Source organism: Pelodiscus sinensis, chromosome 2, assembly GCF_049634645.1.
Source record: "Pelodiscus sinensis isolate JC-2024 chromosome 2, ASM4963464v1, whole genome shotgun sequence".
NCBI lineage: Eukaryota > Metazoa > Chordata > Testudines > Trionychidae > Pelodiscus > Pelodiscus sinensis.
In genome coordinates, this window is record NC_134712.1 from 52,429,328 (window position 1) to 52,450,010 (window position 20,683).

Here is a 20,683-nt window from a genome sequence, read left to right on the forward strand (position 1 = left end):
GATCCTCTTCATGACACGGCCCTCCAGCTGTGCCGCACTCCATGTTCCCCCCCTCTCAGTGGAAAGTTTCACAGTCTGTTGTCCAGCCACTTCTCTCTATGGCTTCTGCAGCCAATTATCTAGTTAATTCCTCAGGGGCAAAGTGAAAGGTGAGGAACCTGGGCCTGCTCACTACTCTGGCTCCTGGCCCAAGGACCCTCTAGATAGCAGCCAGCCATGTGCTGTGTCCCCTCCAACCTATCAGTACCTTTTCCTGGGCCACTTCTCCAGGACCCAAACAACCTTTTTGCCCTTGTTTCAGGGCCTCAGCCTGCAGCTCCTTGCAGCCCACCCAGAACTGCCTTTAGCCCCCTGGGTCTCTTCCTGCAGCACTGCTCTGTCCTAAGTGCCTGCTGCCTTTCTCCTTTCTCAAACTCCAAGGGGTGACTGCAGATGCTCTGCATTGCAGTTCTTCTTATATGGGCCTTCCTGGCCCTGACTAGTTGCTCCTGTTAGCCCTTCTGCCTCCTATACACCCTCCCTTTGGCTCTGTTGACCCCAGAATGCCCATTGTGGGGCTGACGCCCCCATCACAATGATGATAGTGGAATATCACCAGCATATCACCAGCTCAGATTGGACAGCTACAACGAATGGTGATATATTATGCTGATTTTTGTTTATTTTGAGAAGCGAACAATTTATGCATGGATTCTTCAACTGTGTAGGTAGTCAGTAATTCAGTTCTGCAAGTAGGCGAATAATCTGACTTTGATCCAGTCCAACAAAGACGTTGATGGGACTACTCAAGTTCTTGAAGTTAAGCATGTGCTTAAGTGCCCTATTGGATCAGATTCAGAGTGCTCAGCACTTTGCAGGAGGTGAGACCCAAATGTGTAAGTCAGCATACCGATAGTCCCATCCAACAGACCAATTTCCCTTGACATGCGATGTTCACCCCCTACACATTACACAGGCATAACTCCTGGGGCACTTCTTCCTCTACTGTACATGCAGGGATAAAAGGATTGTTACTTCTTTTCCCTATTCTTGCTTAAGAATTTAATTTAACCCCTCGGCTACGTCTAGACTGGCCCCTTCTTCGGAAGAGGCATGCTAATTTCTAACTTTGGAATAGGGAAATCCGCGGGGGATTTAAATATCCCCCGCGGGATTTAAATAAACATGGCCACCGCTTTTTTTCCGGCTTGGGGAAAAGCCGGAAAAGAGTGTCCAGACTGGCGCGATCCTCCGGAATAAAGCCCTTTTCCGGAGGATCTCTTATTCCTCCTTCATGTAGTAATAAGAGATCCTCCGGAAAAGGGCTTTATTCCGGAGGATCGCACCAGTCTGGACGCTCTTTTCCGGCTTTTCCCCAAGCCAGAAAAAAAGCGGCGGCCATGTTTATTTAAATCCCGCGGGGGATATTTAAATCCCCCGCGGATTTCCCTATTCCAAAGTTAGAAATTAGCATGCCTCTTCCGAAGAAGGGGCCAGTGTAGACACAGCCCTCATGAATTGTATATCTTTCCACACTAGTTTTGCCCCCTCAAAAGTACTTCCCCCTCCCTCTCTTTTAAGAAAATGAATGTCTAATTTGCAGATGAGACCTGTTTATAGGAAACTTGCAGAATAGGTGCTGCACTCCCCCAATGGTTGAGTTCTGCAGCTAAGAAGAAGAAAGCAAACCTATGTAAGCAATTCTTGGGGTGAGTTAGCCACTCACTAGCAATGATAAAATGTCAGAGCAGGCATTTTACTCCCACTAGATATTCTCCTTTCTTACAGCCAGAGTCGGACTCCACTTAGTCCAGTTGCCACATAGGACAGTGGGGGTGACTCACTGAACATTCTCACTTGAATCCCTAAACATCTTAAACTAAAAAATATTAAAGCAGCTTGACATTCTATTTTAAAGGTCAACAAATAACTGTCAATGGGTTCTACCCATAAAGCAAATTATATTGGAGATAGGGCACAGCTTTGTCTCTTGCTCCTGTTGTAGCGTAACTTAATGTGCCATGAAATAATGAAGTTTAAAGTGGTGCATTGGTTTGTGTATTCCGTGGATTGACCTGTAATACACATGGCACCAATATAAACCTTAGTAATATTTTTTAACACAACGTCAGACAAGAACGGTGATGGGTTGTAGTTATCCTTGTTTGCCTTTTAACGACATCATTGTGGCAGTGTTTCACTTAACCTTGACATAATCAAATTTCACCTTCATAAATTAAAACTATAAGCCATTTGATAATAAAATTGCACAGTACTAATGGATCAAAACTCTATTTAATAATGTGATTTTATAGGGTCAGACGTCGATTTACATCTGCTGAGGAACTGAACCACAGATAATATTTTTATTCAATATTTTAGCATCTACATTTATAAATTCAATGAACTACAAGAAGCATTCATTTTAGGTTTTAAAACAAAAGAGTTCTCTAGAAGGACTATACTTATTTCACTTGCAAAGCTGAATTATATATAAGGGTAAAAATCCATTTCCACCATCAGACCTGTATACACGGGCTTCACACTGGGAAGGTGATAGTAGTCCTTGCAACATGACTACCTACCTGATAACTGCTACCATGCTCCCAAAACTGTAATAAACGCTGTAGCTCAGGGGTGGGCAATAATTTTTGACTGGAGGCCACTTCAGAAATTTTTGAAGTGGCCCCAGGCCACTCCAGAAGGGATGGGGCCTCAAGTGCAAGGGGCAAGAACAGGACATTTCTGTGCTCTCATCAACAGACCCTGATTGGTCTGGGGGTAGGGGAACAGGCAAAGTCTTTGCCCTCCCCCACCCCCAGAGAGAACCGTCAGCTGTTCAGAACAGCTGGTGGTTCCCTTGAGGTACCCTATGCCTCTGGAGGTGGGAGGAGATTTCCTGTGCTCCCTCCTGCTGCCCCCAGGTCAATCAAAGCATGAAGTCTCTCGCTCCCTTCCCTCACCTTGCAAGGGAATGCTGTGCTTAGAATCAACCACCAGCTAAGCAGCAGCTGGAGGTTGACTTTAAGTGCCGAGCCCCTTGCAAGGGCAGGAGGCGACTTCACGCGCTCCCGTGATTGGTCTGGGGGCGGAGGGAGCAGCAGGGCCTCCACAGGCCGGATCAACTTGCTTGGTGGGCCGGATCCAACCCGTGGAGGCCCTTTTGCCCACTCCTGCTATAGACAGTGTCCAGCAGCAAATATAAGAAATAACAGCTAAAATTGCATAATAGCATATTAATTGCCATCCTCTCTTACCTTACCCTGAAGATTTTTCCAGCTATTGTAATCAAGCCAGTTTTAGCCCTGAGCCTCAGACTGTGTGAGCAGAGTTGCAAGAAATTGATAAGTGCTGGTAGCTCATCTGCAGGTGTCATAAAATAAACAGATCCATTTACACTCAGTCTGGAGAGAATACGGGGTAGTTCTAATAAAGGGGTTACATGAAACAAAATTAAAAAACAGCAAATAGCTTTTTTAGGATAGAACAACAATTGTCATGAATGCTAGAAACTTACTTTTTTTTAAAAAAAAGAAGATAATATTCTCATATAATCATGACTACAGAAAGTGGGGCAACAGCCCCTTGAGTGAAGCTGCACTCTTTGGACCCACCAAACCTTCTGGAGCACCTACTGGGCGCTTGGCTACCTCTAGCTACTAATTGGGTTCTCCAAAGACTTACATTCAAAACTCCCTTTTCAAGCAACTTTTCCTTTCTTTTGGACCCTGTTTTCAAAGTGAACATTCCCTTACTCAGACCTTTTTATACTAAGGCTAGACTCGTACAGCTTCCCATCTCCCCTCAGAGCCAGAGAGATGTTGCTTCACTTTCCTATCTTCCAAAATGACTCCTCTCACTACTTCCACCATGAAAATTATTTGCTTGTCTGAGGAGATGGGACTGAACTGTCATTCTCTGATGGTTCCCAATGCTGCATCAGCTCATTTCCCAGGTGGACAGAGCAGAGGCATTCATGGTCCTTTAAGGGTATATCTAATCCAGCCGTCACTCATATTCACCTTACAAATGATCCCTCATGGCAATACGAAAAAGGGAGACATGTCTTGAAATACAGATCTGACATAGAGGGGTAGGGAGTGTCTAAATTCCCTGCACATGCTCCTAGTATCTTGTTTCCCCTATGCTGCAGAACTGCACCACTTCCATTTTACTAATGGCTCCAGTATGCACATTTACGAGTTTATTTCTGTGAAAAGCACAGGATGTAAATTAAACTTCTAATAAAAATTCTCCTGGGTAAATTTTTCTACCCTGCCTAGTTACAGGATCACTGCTAGATGTGGCTACATTTTTCACAGCAACATTTTATTTGACTAATGATCCATTTACGGATTTAAAGTACCGGTACTACATTTTTGTTTGTAATTTGAAAAATCTTTTACTCATATTGAACACTACGGGTACAGTATAGGCAGTCCCCGACTTACGCGGATCCAACTTACATCGGATCCGCACTTACGAACGGGGCTTTCTCGCCCCGGAGCTCGCAGGCAGCGGTCCGCCACCTCGACCTCCGGGGCGAGAAAAGCTGCTCCCGGTGCCCCTGGTCTGCTGGGGACCGTCTCCAGCAGACCAGGGGCACCGGGAGCAAAGCCGCAGCGGCGGCGGTCCCGTGCCAGAGCAAAGCCTCAGAGGCGTGGCACCCCGCTGCTGCGGCTTTGCTCCCCGTGTCCCTGGTCTGCTGGGGGGGGGGCGCAGCTAGTGTGCCCCCCCCCCAGCAGATCAGGCTTTTGTTGTGGACCCTGGGGCAGAGCAGCTGGGGCGCTGCCGGTTGGTCCCGCAGCGCCGCTCTGGGCACTACTGGACCAACCCGGCAGCACCCCAGCTGCTCTGCCCCAGGCGTCCTGATTCTGCCGCTGCTGGTCAGTTTCAGCAGTGGCTGAATCAGGACGCCTGTGGCAGAGCAGCTGGGGTGCTGCTGGGTTGGTCCAGTAGCGCTGAGGAGCGGCGCTACTGGAGCAACCCAGCAGCACCCCAGCTGCTCTGCCCCAGGTGTCCCCAAGTCAGCCGCTGCTGAAACTGACCAGCGCTGACTACAGGAAGCCTGAGGCACAGTTGCTCTCCCCCGGGCTTCCTGGAATCAGCCGCTGATCAGTTTCAGCAGCAGCTGACTTGGGGACTTGGGGTTCTTAAGTTGAATCTGTATGTAAGTCAGAACTGGCGGTCAGTTTCAGCAGCGGCTGAATCTGGACGCCAGTTCCGACTTACATACAGATTCAACTTAAGAACAAACCTACAGTCCCTATCTTGTACGTAATCCGGGGACTGCCTGTACCCTATCTAATTTAGTCTTTTGTAATCTACCTAACTGATTTCTTTATGAATTCTGTAATTTCACCCCCGCGGATTTCCCTACGACGACTCATGAAATTTACATGCCCCTTCCGGTAAAGGGGCCAGTGTAGACGAGCCCCAACTGAATTAAAGTGTTTAAATCATTTTAAATCTACAGAATCACAAAGCCCATGATTCAGGAAATTGCCATATCCAAGAATGGTAGTTCCTTACATATACAATATTCAACCAATGCTTAACTTTCAGTGTATGCTTTAAGTGCTTTCCTCAATAGAGATGGATCTAAGCATGTGCTTGAATGATTTTCTGGATCAGGATCTAAAACTGAAAACTACTGCTATATAGTACTAAAGCAATGGTAGAGCAGAGGCAAATAATGTATTGCTATCATATATTTCTCATGTAATTTTAATATAGTGAAGATGCAGATTTGTTAACTTTTTGTATTTATTTATATGACAAACAATATAAAATGACACCAGCGTTTTCATGCAATTATGTAAATAGTCAAAAAGTTACCCCAGGGAAGATTTGACATACACGTAGTTTATATATCTCTTTATTGAGCATTGATGAAAAACAGTCCATGTGAAATATTTCCAGCAACGATTTTAATCCTGAATGCTCGACATACAAACATGGTGTCACAGTTCAGACATATAGGAGATTTTATTTTTTTAATATAATTTAAGGTTTAACAAAGCTAATCATTTTTGATTTTTGCATAATTAAGTTTAAAAAAATAATGTCACATTTATAAAATAAATCAGCATATCCCAATAAATTACAGTAGTGTTTTCCTTATTTGAAAAAAAATGCAATGTACTCTATAAAATAGATAACATCCTTGAGTAAGATAAAATATCCAGTATATGTTTTTATACAGTACATACTGGCAGTTTGTGAAAACAATCTGTTATACATTCTCTATCTAAAATACAGTGTCATAACCAAACACATTAAGCTGTGCTCTGTATCAGTTATAGAGGCATTCACAAAGCGTACCCGGGAAAAATATAGAATGAACCCAAAAACGGTGAGACCTCAATCATGAAATATTTGGTGCATTGAAGTCAGTAGGCCTGAACCTGTTCCTATTGAAGTCAATGGGGCTTTGCCATAGACTTCAGGGAGAGTAGAAATAGGTATAGTCACTTAGTCCCGGTCTACTCTAAAGGGGAAAGTCGATTTAAGATACGCAATGCTAGGTATGTTAATTATGTAGTTGGAGTTGACTTTTCTTAAATTGTGTTTTCGCACTGTCCACACAGCAGGAGGTCGATGGGAGCAGACACTCCTGTAGACTATCCTTACTCCTTGTGAGAAACAGGACTACTGGTGCTGATGGGAGGAAGGGGGGGAGGGCCTTCTCAATTTCAATTAATGGGTCTTCACTAGACCCAGAAATTCGAACCCTGGAAGATTAACTGCAGCAGCATCAACCTTCTGCATAGTGTAGACAGGCCCTTATATGTTAGTTGAATGTTCTCAGCACCTATCAGCATCTAAATTATTTTCAAAAAAGACTCAGTCCCTTACAGAGGCACTGCCTTTGTGATTTCCCCAGGGATGCTGGGCTCCTGCTTTACCCTAAGCCCCACCCTTACTCTACTCCTTTCCCCACCCCACCTTACTTCTTCCTGTCCCTGTTCTGTCCCCACCCCAACTATTCCTGCTCCTCCCTCTCCTATATGTGACTAATCATCTGATCACTGGCAGGTCGGAGGTGCTGGGGCAGCATGGGGAGGCATGAGGCTGCCGGGAGATGATCCAGCCCCAGAGTACCGCAGAGTTGGAGCCTATCATTCCATAGCTGTAAAAGGGACACAACCCTGCTTCCACTGAAATGAATTGCAAACCTCCGTTGAGCATCAAAGGAGTACAATCAAGACCATCAAGAAGTGAATCATACATAACATAAAGGAGATGAGAGAGACACATTATTTCTCTGCAAAGCAATGCAACATATGCTTATTCATAAAAAATGCAAAATAACCAATAAAAAGGAAAACACTTTTTAAAAAGCAAAAGGTGAACATTAAGAGCTACTGTATGCAGATTTAACTACAAATACAACTACGGCAGAATACCCTAGAGGAACACACATAATACATGGTGACATGTGCATCTCATTAAAGCATTCTGAGTTTAAAAATCATCACTCAAAGTTTTTCTAATTGTTTTACATTGTGTTGTCTCTGTTTTTTTGTAAAAAAGGATGAAAAGTTCTTACAGTTGACTCTCATACCATTTTAACCATCAGGGAGTTGCTGCTCCATGATGATTGTATGAATTTATGATGTTATAACAAACCAAGGTATTTGGGCCAGGTCACATCTCTTTGCTGACTCTCTGACTCCCATATGTTATTTCATTAAAATAATCCAACAAACCACATTATTTGGCACTTTTTAACAGCTTTTGGGGAGAAAGTCTCCATTAAAGGGAAAATCATTCCTCTTATGAACAGACTGTGTGAAGTAGCAATTTTCCTGTGATGTCAATAATTCATGAATGAAAGCATAGCATGAAAACCTCTCTCTGAGTCAGTAAATAGATCATCATAACACATTCCAACTGTGAGCAAACACAGTGTGTGTGCATGATCAAAGTCATTCCCTGTACCCATGTTTCATTTTTAGCACACAGCTGCATGTTGCATGTTCTCTCATTTTACCATATTCACATAAACTGATAGATAAACATGACAGCTATCATTCAACACCTTTTAACTCTAGTGGTATAATCATACTTCACCACCATGGTATCCCCACATTAGGATTTATTTTAATGAACCAAACCCCCTTTCCATTAAGCATTTTCACTCAAAATGTAATACTCCTGTTTTATTTAACAACCTATTCTTTTATTATTTATGAACTCTTGGCTTGTGTTAACCAATGTTAAGTTATACCATTAATAGCTAAATGAGCACAATTAGTTCCAATCGATATTTCAATGAAGAAATTACTTACAGATCTAAAACAAACAATATTAAGATAACAACTACAAATGGGAAATAAAAACTGAGCCTGTTCAAATTAATGGCCCAAAGACATTACCAAAATACACATATGTTGTAAGACTACTACTATCCACAAGTTTATGGAAAATCTGTCATTTATAATAGTGTATCTAGCTTTCTGAGTTTTGGAACAGAAGAATTATAAGAACAGCCCCTGACTTGCTTGGGTCAAAGGTATGGCCTAATTTGCTATCCTGAGGTTTGCACCATCGAGGTTTCTTAACAATATACACAGTGCATGTAAAAGGAAATAAAAACAACAACAACAAAATCCAAACTGTATCACAATGGTTTTTGTTTTAAAATGGATTGCTGTGTTATGACTGTAGCCTGGTTTGTAGACATTTTGTATTCTTGTCCAGAGCCTTGTGGAGGTGAAGGTAACGGGGTTTCAGGAGTTGCTGAAAAAGAATTAAAAGAAAATGATGTATTATTATGTTCTTGGCCAATCTAAACAGATATTTATGATATACATGCTACTAGGTCTGTAAAAGGATTAAAAATAATTGTAATTAACTGCATGATTAAAACATTAATTGGGAGTAATTATGCAATTAATGATTCTATTAAACAATAATAGAATACCATTTATGTAAATATTTTTGGGTATTTTCTACATTTTCAAATATATTGATTTTAATTATAGCATAGAATATAAAGTATACAGTGCTCACTTAATTAATTATTTTTAATACAAATACTTGCTCTGTAAAAAAGAAATGAAACAGTATTTTTCAAGTCACCTAATATAGGTATTGTAGTTCAATCTCTTTGTCAGGAGAGATGAACTTACAAATGTAGAATTTTGTACCAAAAAACTGCACTAAAAAATAAAACAATGTAAAACTTTACAGTCTACAAGTCCAGTCAGTCCTACCTCTTCTTCAGGCAATCATTCAGAAAAACAAGTTGTTTGCAGCAGATAATGCTTCCTGCTTCTTATTTACAATGTCACCTGAAGTAGGCCCATTCATGTTTTAAGCACCATATCAAAGGACATGTGTCCATGCTGATGATGGGATCTGCTTGATAATAACCAAAGCAGAACAGAAAGACGCATGTTCATTTTCATTGTCTGAGTCAGACAGCACCAGCAGAAAGTTGATTTTTATTTGTTGGTTGTTCAGGTCTATAGTTTTCACATTGGAGTGTTGCTTTTTTAAGACTTCTGAAAGCATGTTCCACACCTCATCCCTCTCAGATTGTGGAAGGCACTTCAGATTCCTAAACTGTGGGTTGAGTGCTGTAGTTATGTTTAGAAAGCTCATATTGGTATCTTTGCATTTTGGAAAATCTGCAATGAAAGTGTTCTTAAAATGAACAACATATGCTGGGTCAGCATCTGAGACTGCTATAACATGAAATATATGGCAAAATGTTAGTAAAACAGAGCAGGAGACATACAATTCTGTCCCATGAGTTCATTCACAAATTTAACAACGATTGTCATCAGCTTGAAAGCATGTCCTTTGGAATGGTAGCTGAAGCACAAAGGAACATATGAATGTGTAGTATATCTGGAACGAAAATACCTTGCTTTCAGGCAACAATGTAAATAAGAAGTGGAAAGCATTATCTCCCATAAATGTAAACAAACTTGTTCGTCTTAGAGGTTGGCTGAAAAAGGAGGACCGAGAGGACTTGTAAGCACTAAAGTTTTATATTATTTTATTTGAGTGCAGTTCTGTAGAAAAAAATATCTACCTTTGTAAATAGGTGAATGGAAAAATACTCTTTTTTATCATTTTACAGTGCAAATATTTGTATTAAAATTATAATATAAAGTAAGCACTGTGCATTTTGTATTCATGTTGTAACAATTATTATATTTGGGAATGTAGAAAAACATGCAAAATATTTAATACATTTCAATTGGTACTCTATTGTGTAGCAGTGCAATTAAAACTAAATAATGATGATCAATTTTTAAATCACAATTAAGATGAGTTAACTGCATGAGTTAACTGTGATTAATTTATAACCCTAAAAACAGTATCTTCTTTAGCTGCTAAAGATAAATATTCATTTTTTAAGTATCAGAATCTGTACATATTGTTCACTTTTAAAAAATTCACATTTGTAACCAATGATAATATCAAATCAGTGTCATATGTTTTAACTTAAACTCAAATTAGAATGTACTGCTCAGGAGGTTATTTCCATATTTTTTTTTTAAGTACATGACTATGTCAATACATTTGTACACTGGCTTTGACAGGTCACCATTTTATGTTAACTAAACCTAAGTCAGATGTTAGGCTAGAAAAATAGTGCAATTGCTTACAGATCGGTTCTGTATGTACAGGAGTAGACATTGAACTTATCAGAATAGTTTGTCCAGTTAACGGATCCTGGGCTAAATGAGGATGTACTGGATGATGAAGATGACTGACATCATTAGATGTACCTGCAAAAATTACAAGAGCACATATCATTTGAATGAAAATGTTGCTCCTAGTGATTTATAGAGCAATAATTACATACCCGTAAAACAAATATTTTGTTTGGCAATTTGAATAACTGCCTTTTGAGTATTCATTAAACAATTTAACAAGACTTCAACATAATAAGCATGACATTTGTTTTCACTGCTTGAGTTGCATTAACAATGGATTTTGTCTTTTCAATACTAAAAGAATTCCACTGTCTGACTCTTTGGGGAATTTTATGTCCAGATACTCAGCTATGGCTGAGAAGCATACAGTAGATGTAAAGTTGGGGGACAGGACAATTAGCCACATTATCATGACTTAAACTCACTTTTATGCTCCTCCCAGTCCTGGGCTAAATTAGTTCTGATCTAGTCTCTGGGAGTAAGCATGGGAGGCAGGAGGAGGAGAGGATATATTTTCTAAAGAGCGTAACAAGTTGTTTAGGTGAAAGATCATAGAAAAAGAATGGTGCATTACCCCCTAGTAACATTTCCTGAAGCAAGCTGTCAATTTTAACCATTCCAAACAGTTTGACCAACTGTATTTGCTCAATCATTTGCCAAGTGATGCTCTGAAGTGTAGGTAGTAGAAGCAGAAGTTCTCCAAACCTCCCCCTGGAGTCATACTGACGGTCATTAATGTAATCTTCTAAACTGATTTGGACTTGAAACCTCATGTTCTTAATCTTTAATGGGTCACTCAATCCCTTTGCATCTTGAAAAAGAAAAAAGAAAAACTTCATGACAGAGCATATTCTTTTAGTGAAAAATTCTTTGTTAAAATATGTAGCTTGTTAATGAATGCTACATCACCAAAGGTGAATTTCAGTGTATTCAAATAGTAAATCTGAAAGACGTTTTGTAAAATATACCTGGATCAAAAAACACAATTGCTTTCAAGCAAGCATATTCATTGTCATCTATTTGGATTTCTTGGAATGGTCGGACTAGCTCATCTAGAATCCGATTTGCCACTCGGCTGATCTCAACTTCAGAACTGTTGCGATGGATGATGCAATTGTTACCTTGAGGAAAAAAACATACCAGAACATGGACTGATGTTACTCAAAGATTTAAATTTATAAATCAAAGTGAACTATATGTTTATCCACCATTTTTAATTTTGCATAGTCAGATTTTCGCAGGTTGAATTTTTAATATAAAAATTCCCTCCTGAAAAACTAAGTTTCTTTAAAAGAAAAGCATATGTGCAAAATACAGTCCTGAGCCTGTAACTACTTAGGCATGTAAGTAGTCTCATAAGTGTAAAGTTACTGATTACTGTGTCTGCAGGCCTATTTATATGTACAAACTGGGGAGTTATCCAGAGCCATCTAACTGTATAGCTTGGGCCCACAAGTACATTTGACACATTAGATTTGGTAAAGACCATTAATTATGGAAAATTCGGTGTGCTGTTTTAGAGGCTAGAAAGAGGCCACTTTAAAAACATGGCCCTCACATTTTTTACAGTGAATTTAAATAATTCTAAGTCCCCACTTCTAATGTATTTGGTTTAGAATTCTAAATCTTTCTAACAGAAAGAGAGGAACAACATGAAACTTTCTAAAAGACTGTTACTATTATATATGTGTCTGACTGTAACCCTTGGGAATGCCAGTCATGGACCATGTCTGTCCCACGTGCAAAGTCCTATATAAACACTGAAAACAGATACAGTCTCTGTTCTGAAGAATTTACAATCTTGAATTGTCTCAGTCACCATAGATGCTATTGAGCTTCTAATGGTAGAAAAATGAATAGGTGAACTCCCACTGAAGTTAATAGGAATAAATATTTGCCAAGATACAAAATGCGAGAAAGCTTTTGAATGACATAATCTAGTAGCAGATGCTTATGTTGTATTGATATGGGATAATATGCAGTACATACCGATTTAAAGGAATAACAGATCCATTTTGTTGATTAAAATATTTTAGATATTCATTTAGCTTTTGTAAGAATGATATTTCTATCCATCATTTCACCCAAGCAGAAAATTCTTCAGAGACTTTCCAGGCAGAAAATTTGGAGTAAGTAGAGAGAATGAAATGGGTGAACCTATTACAAAACCTTCTCTCCCTAACAAGTGTCATATTCTGGGCTAGACTGCCAAAATTCATCAGTAGAGGGACAAATCTTTCTTCAGAGAGGGGTGGTGGAAGCACTCCTTACCCAGAAGCATGTGCTTCTGCTACATCTAGTAGGGACAAAACCCAGAAACTTCCTATCCAAGCAACATCTTCTTCCATTTACTTCTTGCCTGATAAGTCCTCAACTTCCCAGCCAAGAGGAACTAGAGAAAGCTTCCCCTAAGCAAGGGAAAGGAGAAACTCTCCGTTTGCTTTTAGCAGGGACAAAGAAGCTGCCTACATTTGCAATCCACCTTAATGTAACTGGCCAAAAATGACCCAGGAGAATAACATACAAGGGCAAGAGTTTTGTCCAACAATTGGAAAGAAGGACAGGAGACACTTGATATGGGTTTAAGCAGGCCGCAGCCATATTATTAGATATCTGGGTTTACACAGTAGATAACAGTGTGCAGTGCAGATAATCCTTTCACCTCCCATTTATTCTGTAATTACCTGTGGGACTTCTACCTGCTCCCCCTCTTTTCCATGTGGGTCCCTCCAGCAAATCCATTTTTGTAGGAAGGGTAAGGCAGGCTCTCCCCCAGCTATTACAACTACAGAGCCCCAATCCTCACATCTTTACTTTGCCTGGAGTTTCCCATGCCAGGACTTGCACTTATAAAGCCTTCCACCCTTACATTCCAGAGGATGGGCCAGTGCTGCAAAGCTGATTGCCACCCACCTTTTTTGCAGCAGTTTGTGACCATCCTCCCCCCCCCCCCCCCACAGAACAACTTCTTCCAGATAGCCTGAACAACGCCCTCCCCCTGTTTTCAGTGCAGGGCAGTCACTGTCAAGAATAAAAGCTGATAATAATTTCCCACTAAATCAATGACTCATCAGCTAATCAGAAGTCCTTCTCAGAGAGCTCAGAGTAGCGTGGGGGGGGGGGGGGGGAGAGCAGGAAGTAAATTGTTCATTTGTGTGGCATATACTTACCTTCATCATGCTAACTACCATTTTCATTTACACTAGATCTGCTCATTTCCAAAATGTCCCATGAATACAGCAAATACTTTTATTTTTAGTAATTTAATGGACACAGTGAGGCACTTATACACTTATTTAGGCAGTTTATTCCAGTTAAACTGCATTCAGGAAAATGATTGGACCAGGAACAGGAAGGAAGGGGCCTCTAATGTGAGTAGCATCTCCAAAGCAAGCACGCTCTACTCTCTGGAGGCTGGGTTAGTACAGTAATACTCAGTGTGAATCAGATTGGACCACAGATAGACAGACATAGCAGGCAGCGGAATGTCCCCGGACGTGGCATCTCAAAGTGGATAAAGAAAGGCTGATGGACTGTCCCTAGACCCTACACACTGTAGATGCTCAGCTTGCTTAGGTGTTTCCGTCCAATGACACCCAGAAAGTACCTTGCAAGAAAGCCAATGTACTGGCACAAATGGAGTCTGATGGTTGATTGTGACAGGGTCAATGGTGTTATCCACACAGAGAACTAAAATTAGTAGACCTGTTTGGCAAGGAACAAACAAAACAAAAAATCCACTGACAGGCTTGGAGTGTGGGGTTTGGGAGGGAGGGAAGGAGGCTGCAAGACTGGGTTGGGGGTGGGAGGGCTTGGAGGGAGGTAGGATGCAGGAATGGCCTGGGAGCGAGGGGTCTGGGCAGGAGGAGGGGTACAGGAGTGGGTGCAGAGTCCAAGTGATGGGGAGTTCTTACCTAGCACAGCTCCCTGGGGACGCACATGGCTCCATGTCCCCCACCACTCCCAGTCACCGCCCCCTGCTGCTCCTATTGTTCATGATTACAGCCAGTCAAAGTGGCATGGGAAAAGCCTCCAAGTAGCACTTTGCTGTGATGCCATTTCCACAGCAGGAGGGAGGGGGAGCGGCAGTGCATATAGCCAATTCCTTCCCCCACCTCAAGCAGAGCCTTTGGCTCATGCCCCGGCTTGCCTGAATCCAGCCCATGAGGCTCAGGACTTCCCCCACCTGATAGTGAGAAGCCCGCGCTGGCACTCCAACCCCGTGAGAATGTGGTGCAGGGCTGGAGCATCAGCATGGATTCCCTGTGTTGTGGAAGGGCTCAAAGTCTCAGGGGACAGATCCAGGCAAGCTGGGTCCAGAACCAGCCCTCCAGACCATAGGTTCCTTATCCCTGGTTTATGGTGTCAGTAATGATGCAGCCTTTTTTAATTTGTAAGGGATTGTCTGTCTGCTTTTTCTGAGACCTGGCACATCACAGTATAGTAGACAAACCATCAGTACAGTGTTTAGGAATGCCATCAGGACAGTATTTAGAATCAGTGGAGAGCCCTGCCCTCATTGTGCTGTCGCAATTGTACCAGTTAAATTATGGCACTGTTTAGTGAACAAGGTTGATTAGTGAACACGGTTATTATTAATTAAAACAAAATATATCTTTACCTAAAAGTAAAATGTCCTTATACACCATGGACCTTTTTGCTGCTCCAAGCAAGAGCTGTTCCCCAGCATGCGCTCTTAGCAAGGCAACCTTAAACAGAGGAAATCACAGAAAATAACAGAATGTGTTATAACATCAACACATACATGTGATTATCTGCCTGGGCAAGATGAATCGGGTAAAGCAGGCATCAACATGCTGTCACTTGCAATTTCAAACAAAATACTACTAGTAATTTTTAAGTTCCATTTTATAATGATACTTTAGTATTTAAAAGTGCTTGAGTTAAACTGTGTAACTTTCTAACAACACGTACAACCTCAATTCTGAATAGAATATGATTTTGCTAATTATATTGCAAACGTTTCTCACTGGGTACATTTATGTGCATGTCATTGTTCCCAGTTACTTTCACATAAAGCTTGTTCTTTGATTTTAAGTCAACATGGAAGGAACCAGTGGATAGAAGGTTACAACCCATTATAGTGAATTTTGCAATATCAAGTACCATATTTTGTTCATCCTGATCCAATAAAACACAAAGATACTTGAGAAGTCTCTTTCCCACACAAAGCCAGACTTTGGGGATATGATTTTTGGGGGTGGGAGATGGATGGAAAATAATAAATTTTCCTAGTGCCATACCAGACCGACCTATCAACTTTCAGAAGACAGCGAGTAACCAGGTAATAAAATCTATTTTGCTACAAATACCTTTCTTCTAAGAAGTGAAATAAAAGAAAAAAACATCATGCACAAAACTGAAAATAAAATGAACATACGCATATCGGAGAAATACTCCATTTTGCTGTCCAACAGGCCTATTTCAATATGAAATACAGGAAATGGTATCCTTGCAAAATATATGGAACATGATTATCTCTTTATGATAGTCAATAAAGAAGAAACCTGATTCATACCAGGAAAGCAGTTAAACAATTTGCTCACTAGGTTTATCATTTTACAGTACATTTTGAATTTACATTCCATTATTTATAATGTCCTCTTAGAAGCTTGTCAATAAAACCTCTTTTCTTGGAGGTTTGTTTTGTTTCCATCATGCAAATATGAATTTTTCTCTTTTGATTTTTATGCTGGGATTTTCAAAGCCAGCTAAGGGAACTGAGAAACCAAAATAGAAAGCTAAGGCAGAATCTCAGCCTTAGTAGAGTTAACACACTATTTTTTGTTTACCCTGTTGTTTGTACACCAGATTGACTCAGAGTTCAGGAAAAATCTGTACAAAACAAGGAAGCTTTTATTTGATAAGAAAATGCTTATTTGCCAATTAGAAAGAAGTTATCATGCAAAAATAGCAACCATTGGTTACTTCTCAGCAACAAAGTATCAGCTTTTCCTTCGAATTTGAGGAATATTTCTCTTCTCATATTCTAAGTACTATAGGTCAAATTTTAAACATAAAATTAATGGCTAGTGACCCTCTAAAGTGCACTTGTACTCTGAAAAGTGTAAAGTTGGTATGTTCTTAGTCAGCAGGTCTGTTGGGTTTCTTGTTCCATCCTATCTGCTTAAGTGATGAAAGCAAGTTTTATTGCTCCTTACTCTTGTGGCTCCTACAGTGCCAATCAACAAAGAGACTGATTTGATTTCATTCCTCCTTCTCGATCATCAATGGAATTGTTTACTACATTCTCTTTGTTACATTTGTAAAATCCCAGTATCTCTGCAGATCTCGCTGAAAGGGCATTCTTTGGCCTACAGCACCTTTCTTACTGGAAAGATGCAGGAGAAGGAATGTCCCCAGCTTCACTCTCAGACATAAGGCTGGTTTACAGTGCTGACAACTCCTTATGTCTTTTACTACAAACAGAGACTATTTGACATTGAAGAGAATTCCACAATGACATTCTTATAGTGTCATTTTCAGAGGAGAACTACAATTTAAAGACCAAAATCATTACACTCGTAGCTGTGAGTTAACCTCCCAGCTAGCTTCTTGGTGACAGAAATGTCCAAAGACATACATAGGGAGAAGAGGGCAAGCACCAATAATTGGCAGGGGCACAGGACTCTTCAGGCCCCATGGCTGAAGCAAGCAGAGAGAGCTCCTCTGGTCCTGGGGCTGAAGAGAGGAGAGCCAGCCTCTCTAGCCCTGGGGCCATGGCGGGAGCTGACAGCTTCTGCAGCCCCAGGCATGCAGGAGAGAGACAGCGCTCCTTTGGCATGGGGCTGGAGAGGTTCCATCATTCTGCTGCAGCCCAGGGCCGGAGGAGCCCTGTGCCCCACTGCAGCCAAGTACTTCTGGATACATTTATTCAGATGGCTCCAAGGCACATGGATTTTTCTTGAGCCTACTGCTTATTATATCTATACATATGATATATGTGTGTGAGTTGACATTAATGTGTACAATATGTATGTGTGTAGCATGACCCTCCAAAAGCAGTCACATTTAAATTCCAGTACACACCCCTAGTAATGTATATTATAACATGAGGACCATAATTTTAGATATCTCGCTCAAAGCTAACAGATATCTGGTACTGCACCAAGGTGATGATATTTTGTTCCTAAAGAGATCTCAAGCACTTTAGAATAAAATTTACATAAGCACATTACAAATGCAATTTTTCATCTTTTATTATATTATATTCAACAGCAAATTCTTTTCTATGGGTTGGCATCAATATAGTTTTGATTTCTGCTCAAGATTGTAATACTTATATTTCTTACAAGGATAAGGAATTTGGTTCAAATTAAATAACAAGCCACCTCCGTCTTCACAGATAGTTGTGGCTGAACGTGAACCAAATATTCTGAAAGATTTGAAGGAGTTTGGATGTTTTTTTTTAACTGTTATTATTAAGTTAGGCATGCCTTTAAAGTTTCTGGTTCCAACAGAACATGAAAGTTGCAACATATTGTTTCTGAAATTGCAGTTTGAAGATCTGCACCTTTTCTCCCAACCTTTTCTCTTCAACCTCTACTATCTCTTTGTGTGATGTTTCAAGATCTGCTTCAAAGCTAAGATCTAGCATATAGGACAGACATTAATTGTTATACAATATTTCCTTATGACTGTAACAGGAAGGGAATAATCATTATTCTCCCATTCATTTGCTTTATACCTGATCGTCCAATGGTAGTTCACAGAAGGCTGGAATATATTTAGCCCACTCCACAAGGACCAAGAGCTGCTGCTTCATAGATTCACAGACATCGCTAATACTGGCAATTTTCTTAACATTTATGTCAGTACTAGCACCAGGACTTGAGATGGGGATCTAGTCATGTTGAGGGGGAAAAAAAACTGTTAGTATTAGATATTTTGTATTAAGTTTCCACTGGCTAGAACTATATTTAAGCATGTATATTACTTGAAAACTCTGTGCATATAAAAAATGCACCAATATGCATGTAAATGATAACTTTAATCTCTTATTGATATTAGTATGGTGTATTTTACGTTGAAAGTGGAATTCTTATTATATTTTACATCTTCTCTTGCCATAAGATGATTATTAATTGTAATGTTTTTAATTTTAATTATTTTTTGCCTTTGAAATAAATGACATTTGCCTCACTTTAGAAAGAAATTGATTGTTATAATTGTTATAGGCACACAAAGATAAAAGGGAAATACGTATTCTCAGTGACAAAATAAGTTTCATTAACTCTAGAAGGTGAAATAGGCTTTTTAAATGCCTAAAGCAGAAAGACTATAATGATGAGAACCAGTATGGATTGAAGCTGGGATGTTTTAGAAAATGTACTAATAGGAGTCTATATATGACCACCTGCAGTGCACAGTGTTCTGTGAAAGAGAGAGAGAGAGAGAGCGCGGAATCTTTCTGGGTCTGGCGCTAGAGAGCTTTTATATGATCGCTGAGCCAAATCATGAAATCCTTAATGACTTTCTAAAGAAAGGAATAATACCAAGCTTGCTATTAAGCAATAGAGGCAAGATAACTGAAGACAAAAGTAGGGCTGAACCTAGGAAAAACTTCTCACTTACACCTATGCTATTCATCATGCTAAAAAAAACCTGCACAAGAACAAGGCAACAGAATTTTAAGCTAATCTCCCCCTTTGGAGGTTGGGGCAGTGTAGTTTCACTATTAAGGAAGGCATAAAGGGTTTGGATCTCTAACACTACAGCTATCAAAAACCCATGGTGAAATCTCATTATGTTGTCGAATTCACAGACTTGGTATCCTGAAATATAATGAAAGTGAATATGACTAAGGTGTAGTGATAGATAACTATAAGCATATAAAGATTAGATTTTCATGTATTAATGTTGGTAACATTTTATTTCCCCATGCACTCAAATCAATGAAAAAATATTTTTATAGATAAAAAATTAAATTTACAGATAATCAAAATTAGAAAAAAACTACTTGTGAACTTACTGTATTAGAGTTTGATGATGACTATCTGGATTTTTAACAGTTGTAAAGCTCTATCTTTTTTAAACTGAATGTCTACTGTCATTAATTATTGTTCAAGCCTCCCATGATCTGACTCCCCCACAATTTCCTTCACTTGTAAATAAATAAAAATGGAAAAAATGCTTAAAAATAAACCATAGGTAACCAACTGAACATCAGCTCCCAGTCTTATGCTTAGCTGAGTGAGTGAACGCAATCTTTGGGTGCATTATCGGGAAAATCAATTAGGAATGGATAGATAGTGTAACCTCTGCTTATGGCCTTAGTGAGACCACTAATGGAATAATGAGTCCAATTCTGGGGTCCTCAGTTCAAAGATGATGTTGCAAAACTAGAAAGGTGTTCAGAAAAGACCCACAAGAAGGTTTCAAAGTCTAGAAAACATGCTTTATAGTGAAACATTTAAGAACCATTATCTATGTAATTTGTCCAAAAGAAGATAAATATGTGTTTTGATCATGCACTGCAAATACAGGAACGGGAAAGAGACTTCCAGCAGAAGATGGCTTTTTAATCTAGCAGAAAAAGCCATTAACAAGACCTAATATTTGGAGGTTGAAGCTAGACAAATTCAGACTAGAAATAAGGGGCAATTTTTTAAGTTAGAATAATTAATGGTCAGAATTATTTATTAAGGGACATAGTATACCGTTACACTAACCCTTTCAATCAAGAATGGGAGTCTTTATAAATGATATGCTATAGCTCAACGAGAAGTTACGAACTTGATGCAAAAATTACTGGAAGCCAGCATATGCTGTAAACCAGCCTAGGATGGGAGCTAAAAGTTAGAGCTCAAACTGAAAGTTAGGTTGATATAGTTGGAAGTTTGTCACAAATACAGATGAGCATAAGCTGCAAAATTTGGATCCAAGATTTCCAAAATGAAGGATATTTGGATTTAGAGCTGTTGTTCAGGACATTATGGAGAAAGGTGCAATTCTGAGGTATGTGTTCAATGAATATGAAATCTTTTCCCTGAGTTTGGGGTTGC

At 39.9% G+C, this 20,683-nt stretch overlaps 1 protein-coding gene across 3 annotated transcripts in view; it reads right to left on the reverse strand.

Moving 5' to 3' along the window:
- Nucleotides 1-5,841: 5,841 nt before the first annotated feature.
- Nucleotides 5,842-20,683, reverse strand: part of HNF4G (hepatocyte nuclear factor 4 gamma) — a 94,772-nt gene continuing 79,930 nt past the window's right edge. For all 3 annotated transcript variants that reach the window (XM_075920496.1, XM_075920497.1, XM_006131554.4), the window contains exons 5-10: nt 18,367-18,522; nt 15,280-15,367; nt 11,627-11,779; nt 11,233-11,469; nt 10,608-10,730; nt 5,842-8,724 (exon numbers count right to left, since the gene is read on the reverse strand). In XM_075920496.1, the coding sequence (XP_075776611.1) occupies nt 8,606-8,724; nt 10,608-10,730; nt 11,233-11,469; nt 11,627-11,779; nt 15,280-15,367; nt 18,367-18,522 (876 nt within the window). In that variant the 3' untranslated portion in view covers nt 5,842-8,605. The remainder of the gene's footprint in view (nt 8,725-10,607; nt 10,731-11,232; nt 11,470-11,626; nt 11,780-15,279; nt 15,368-18,366; nt 18,523-20,683) is intronic.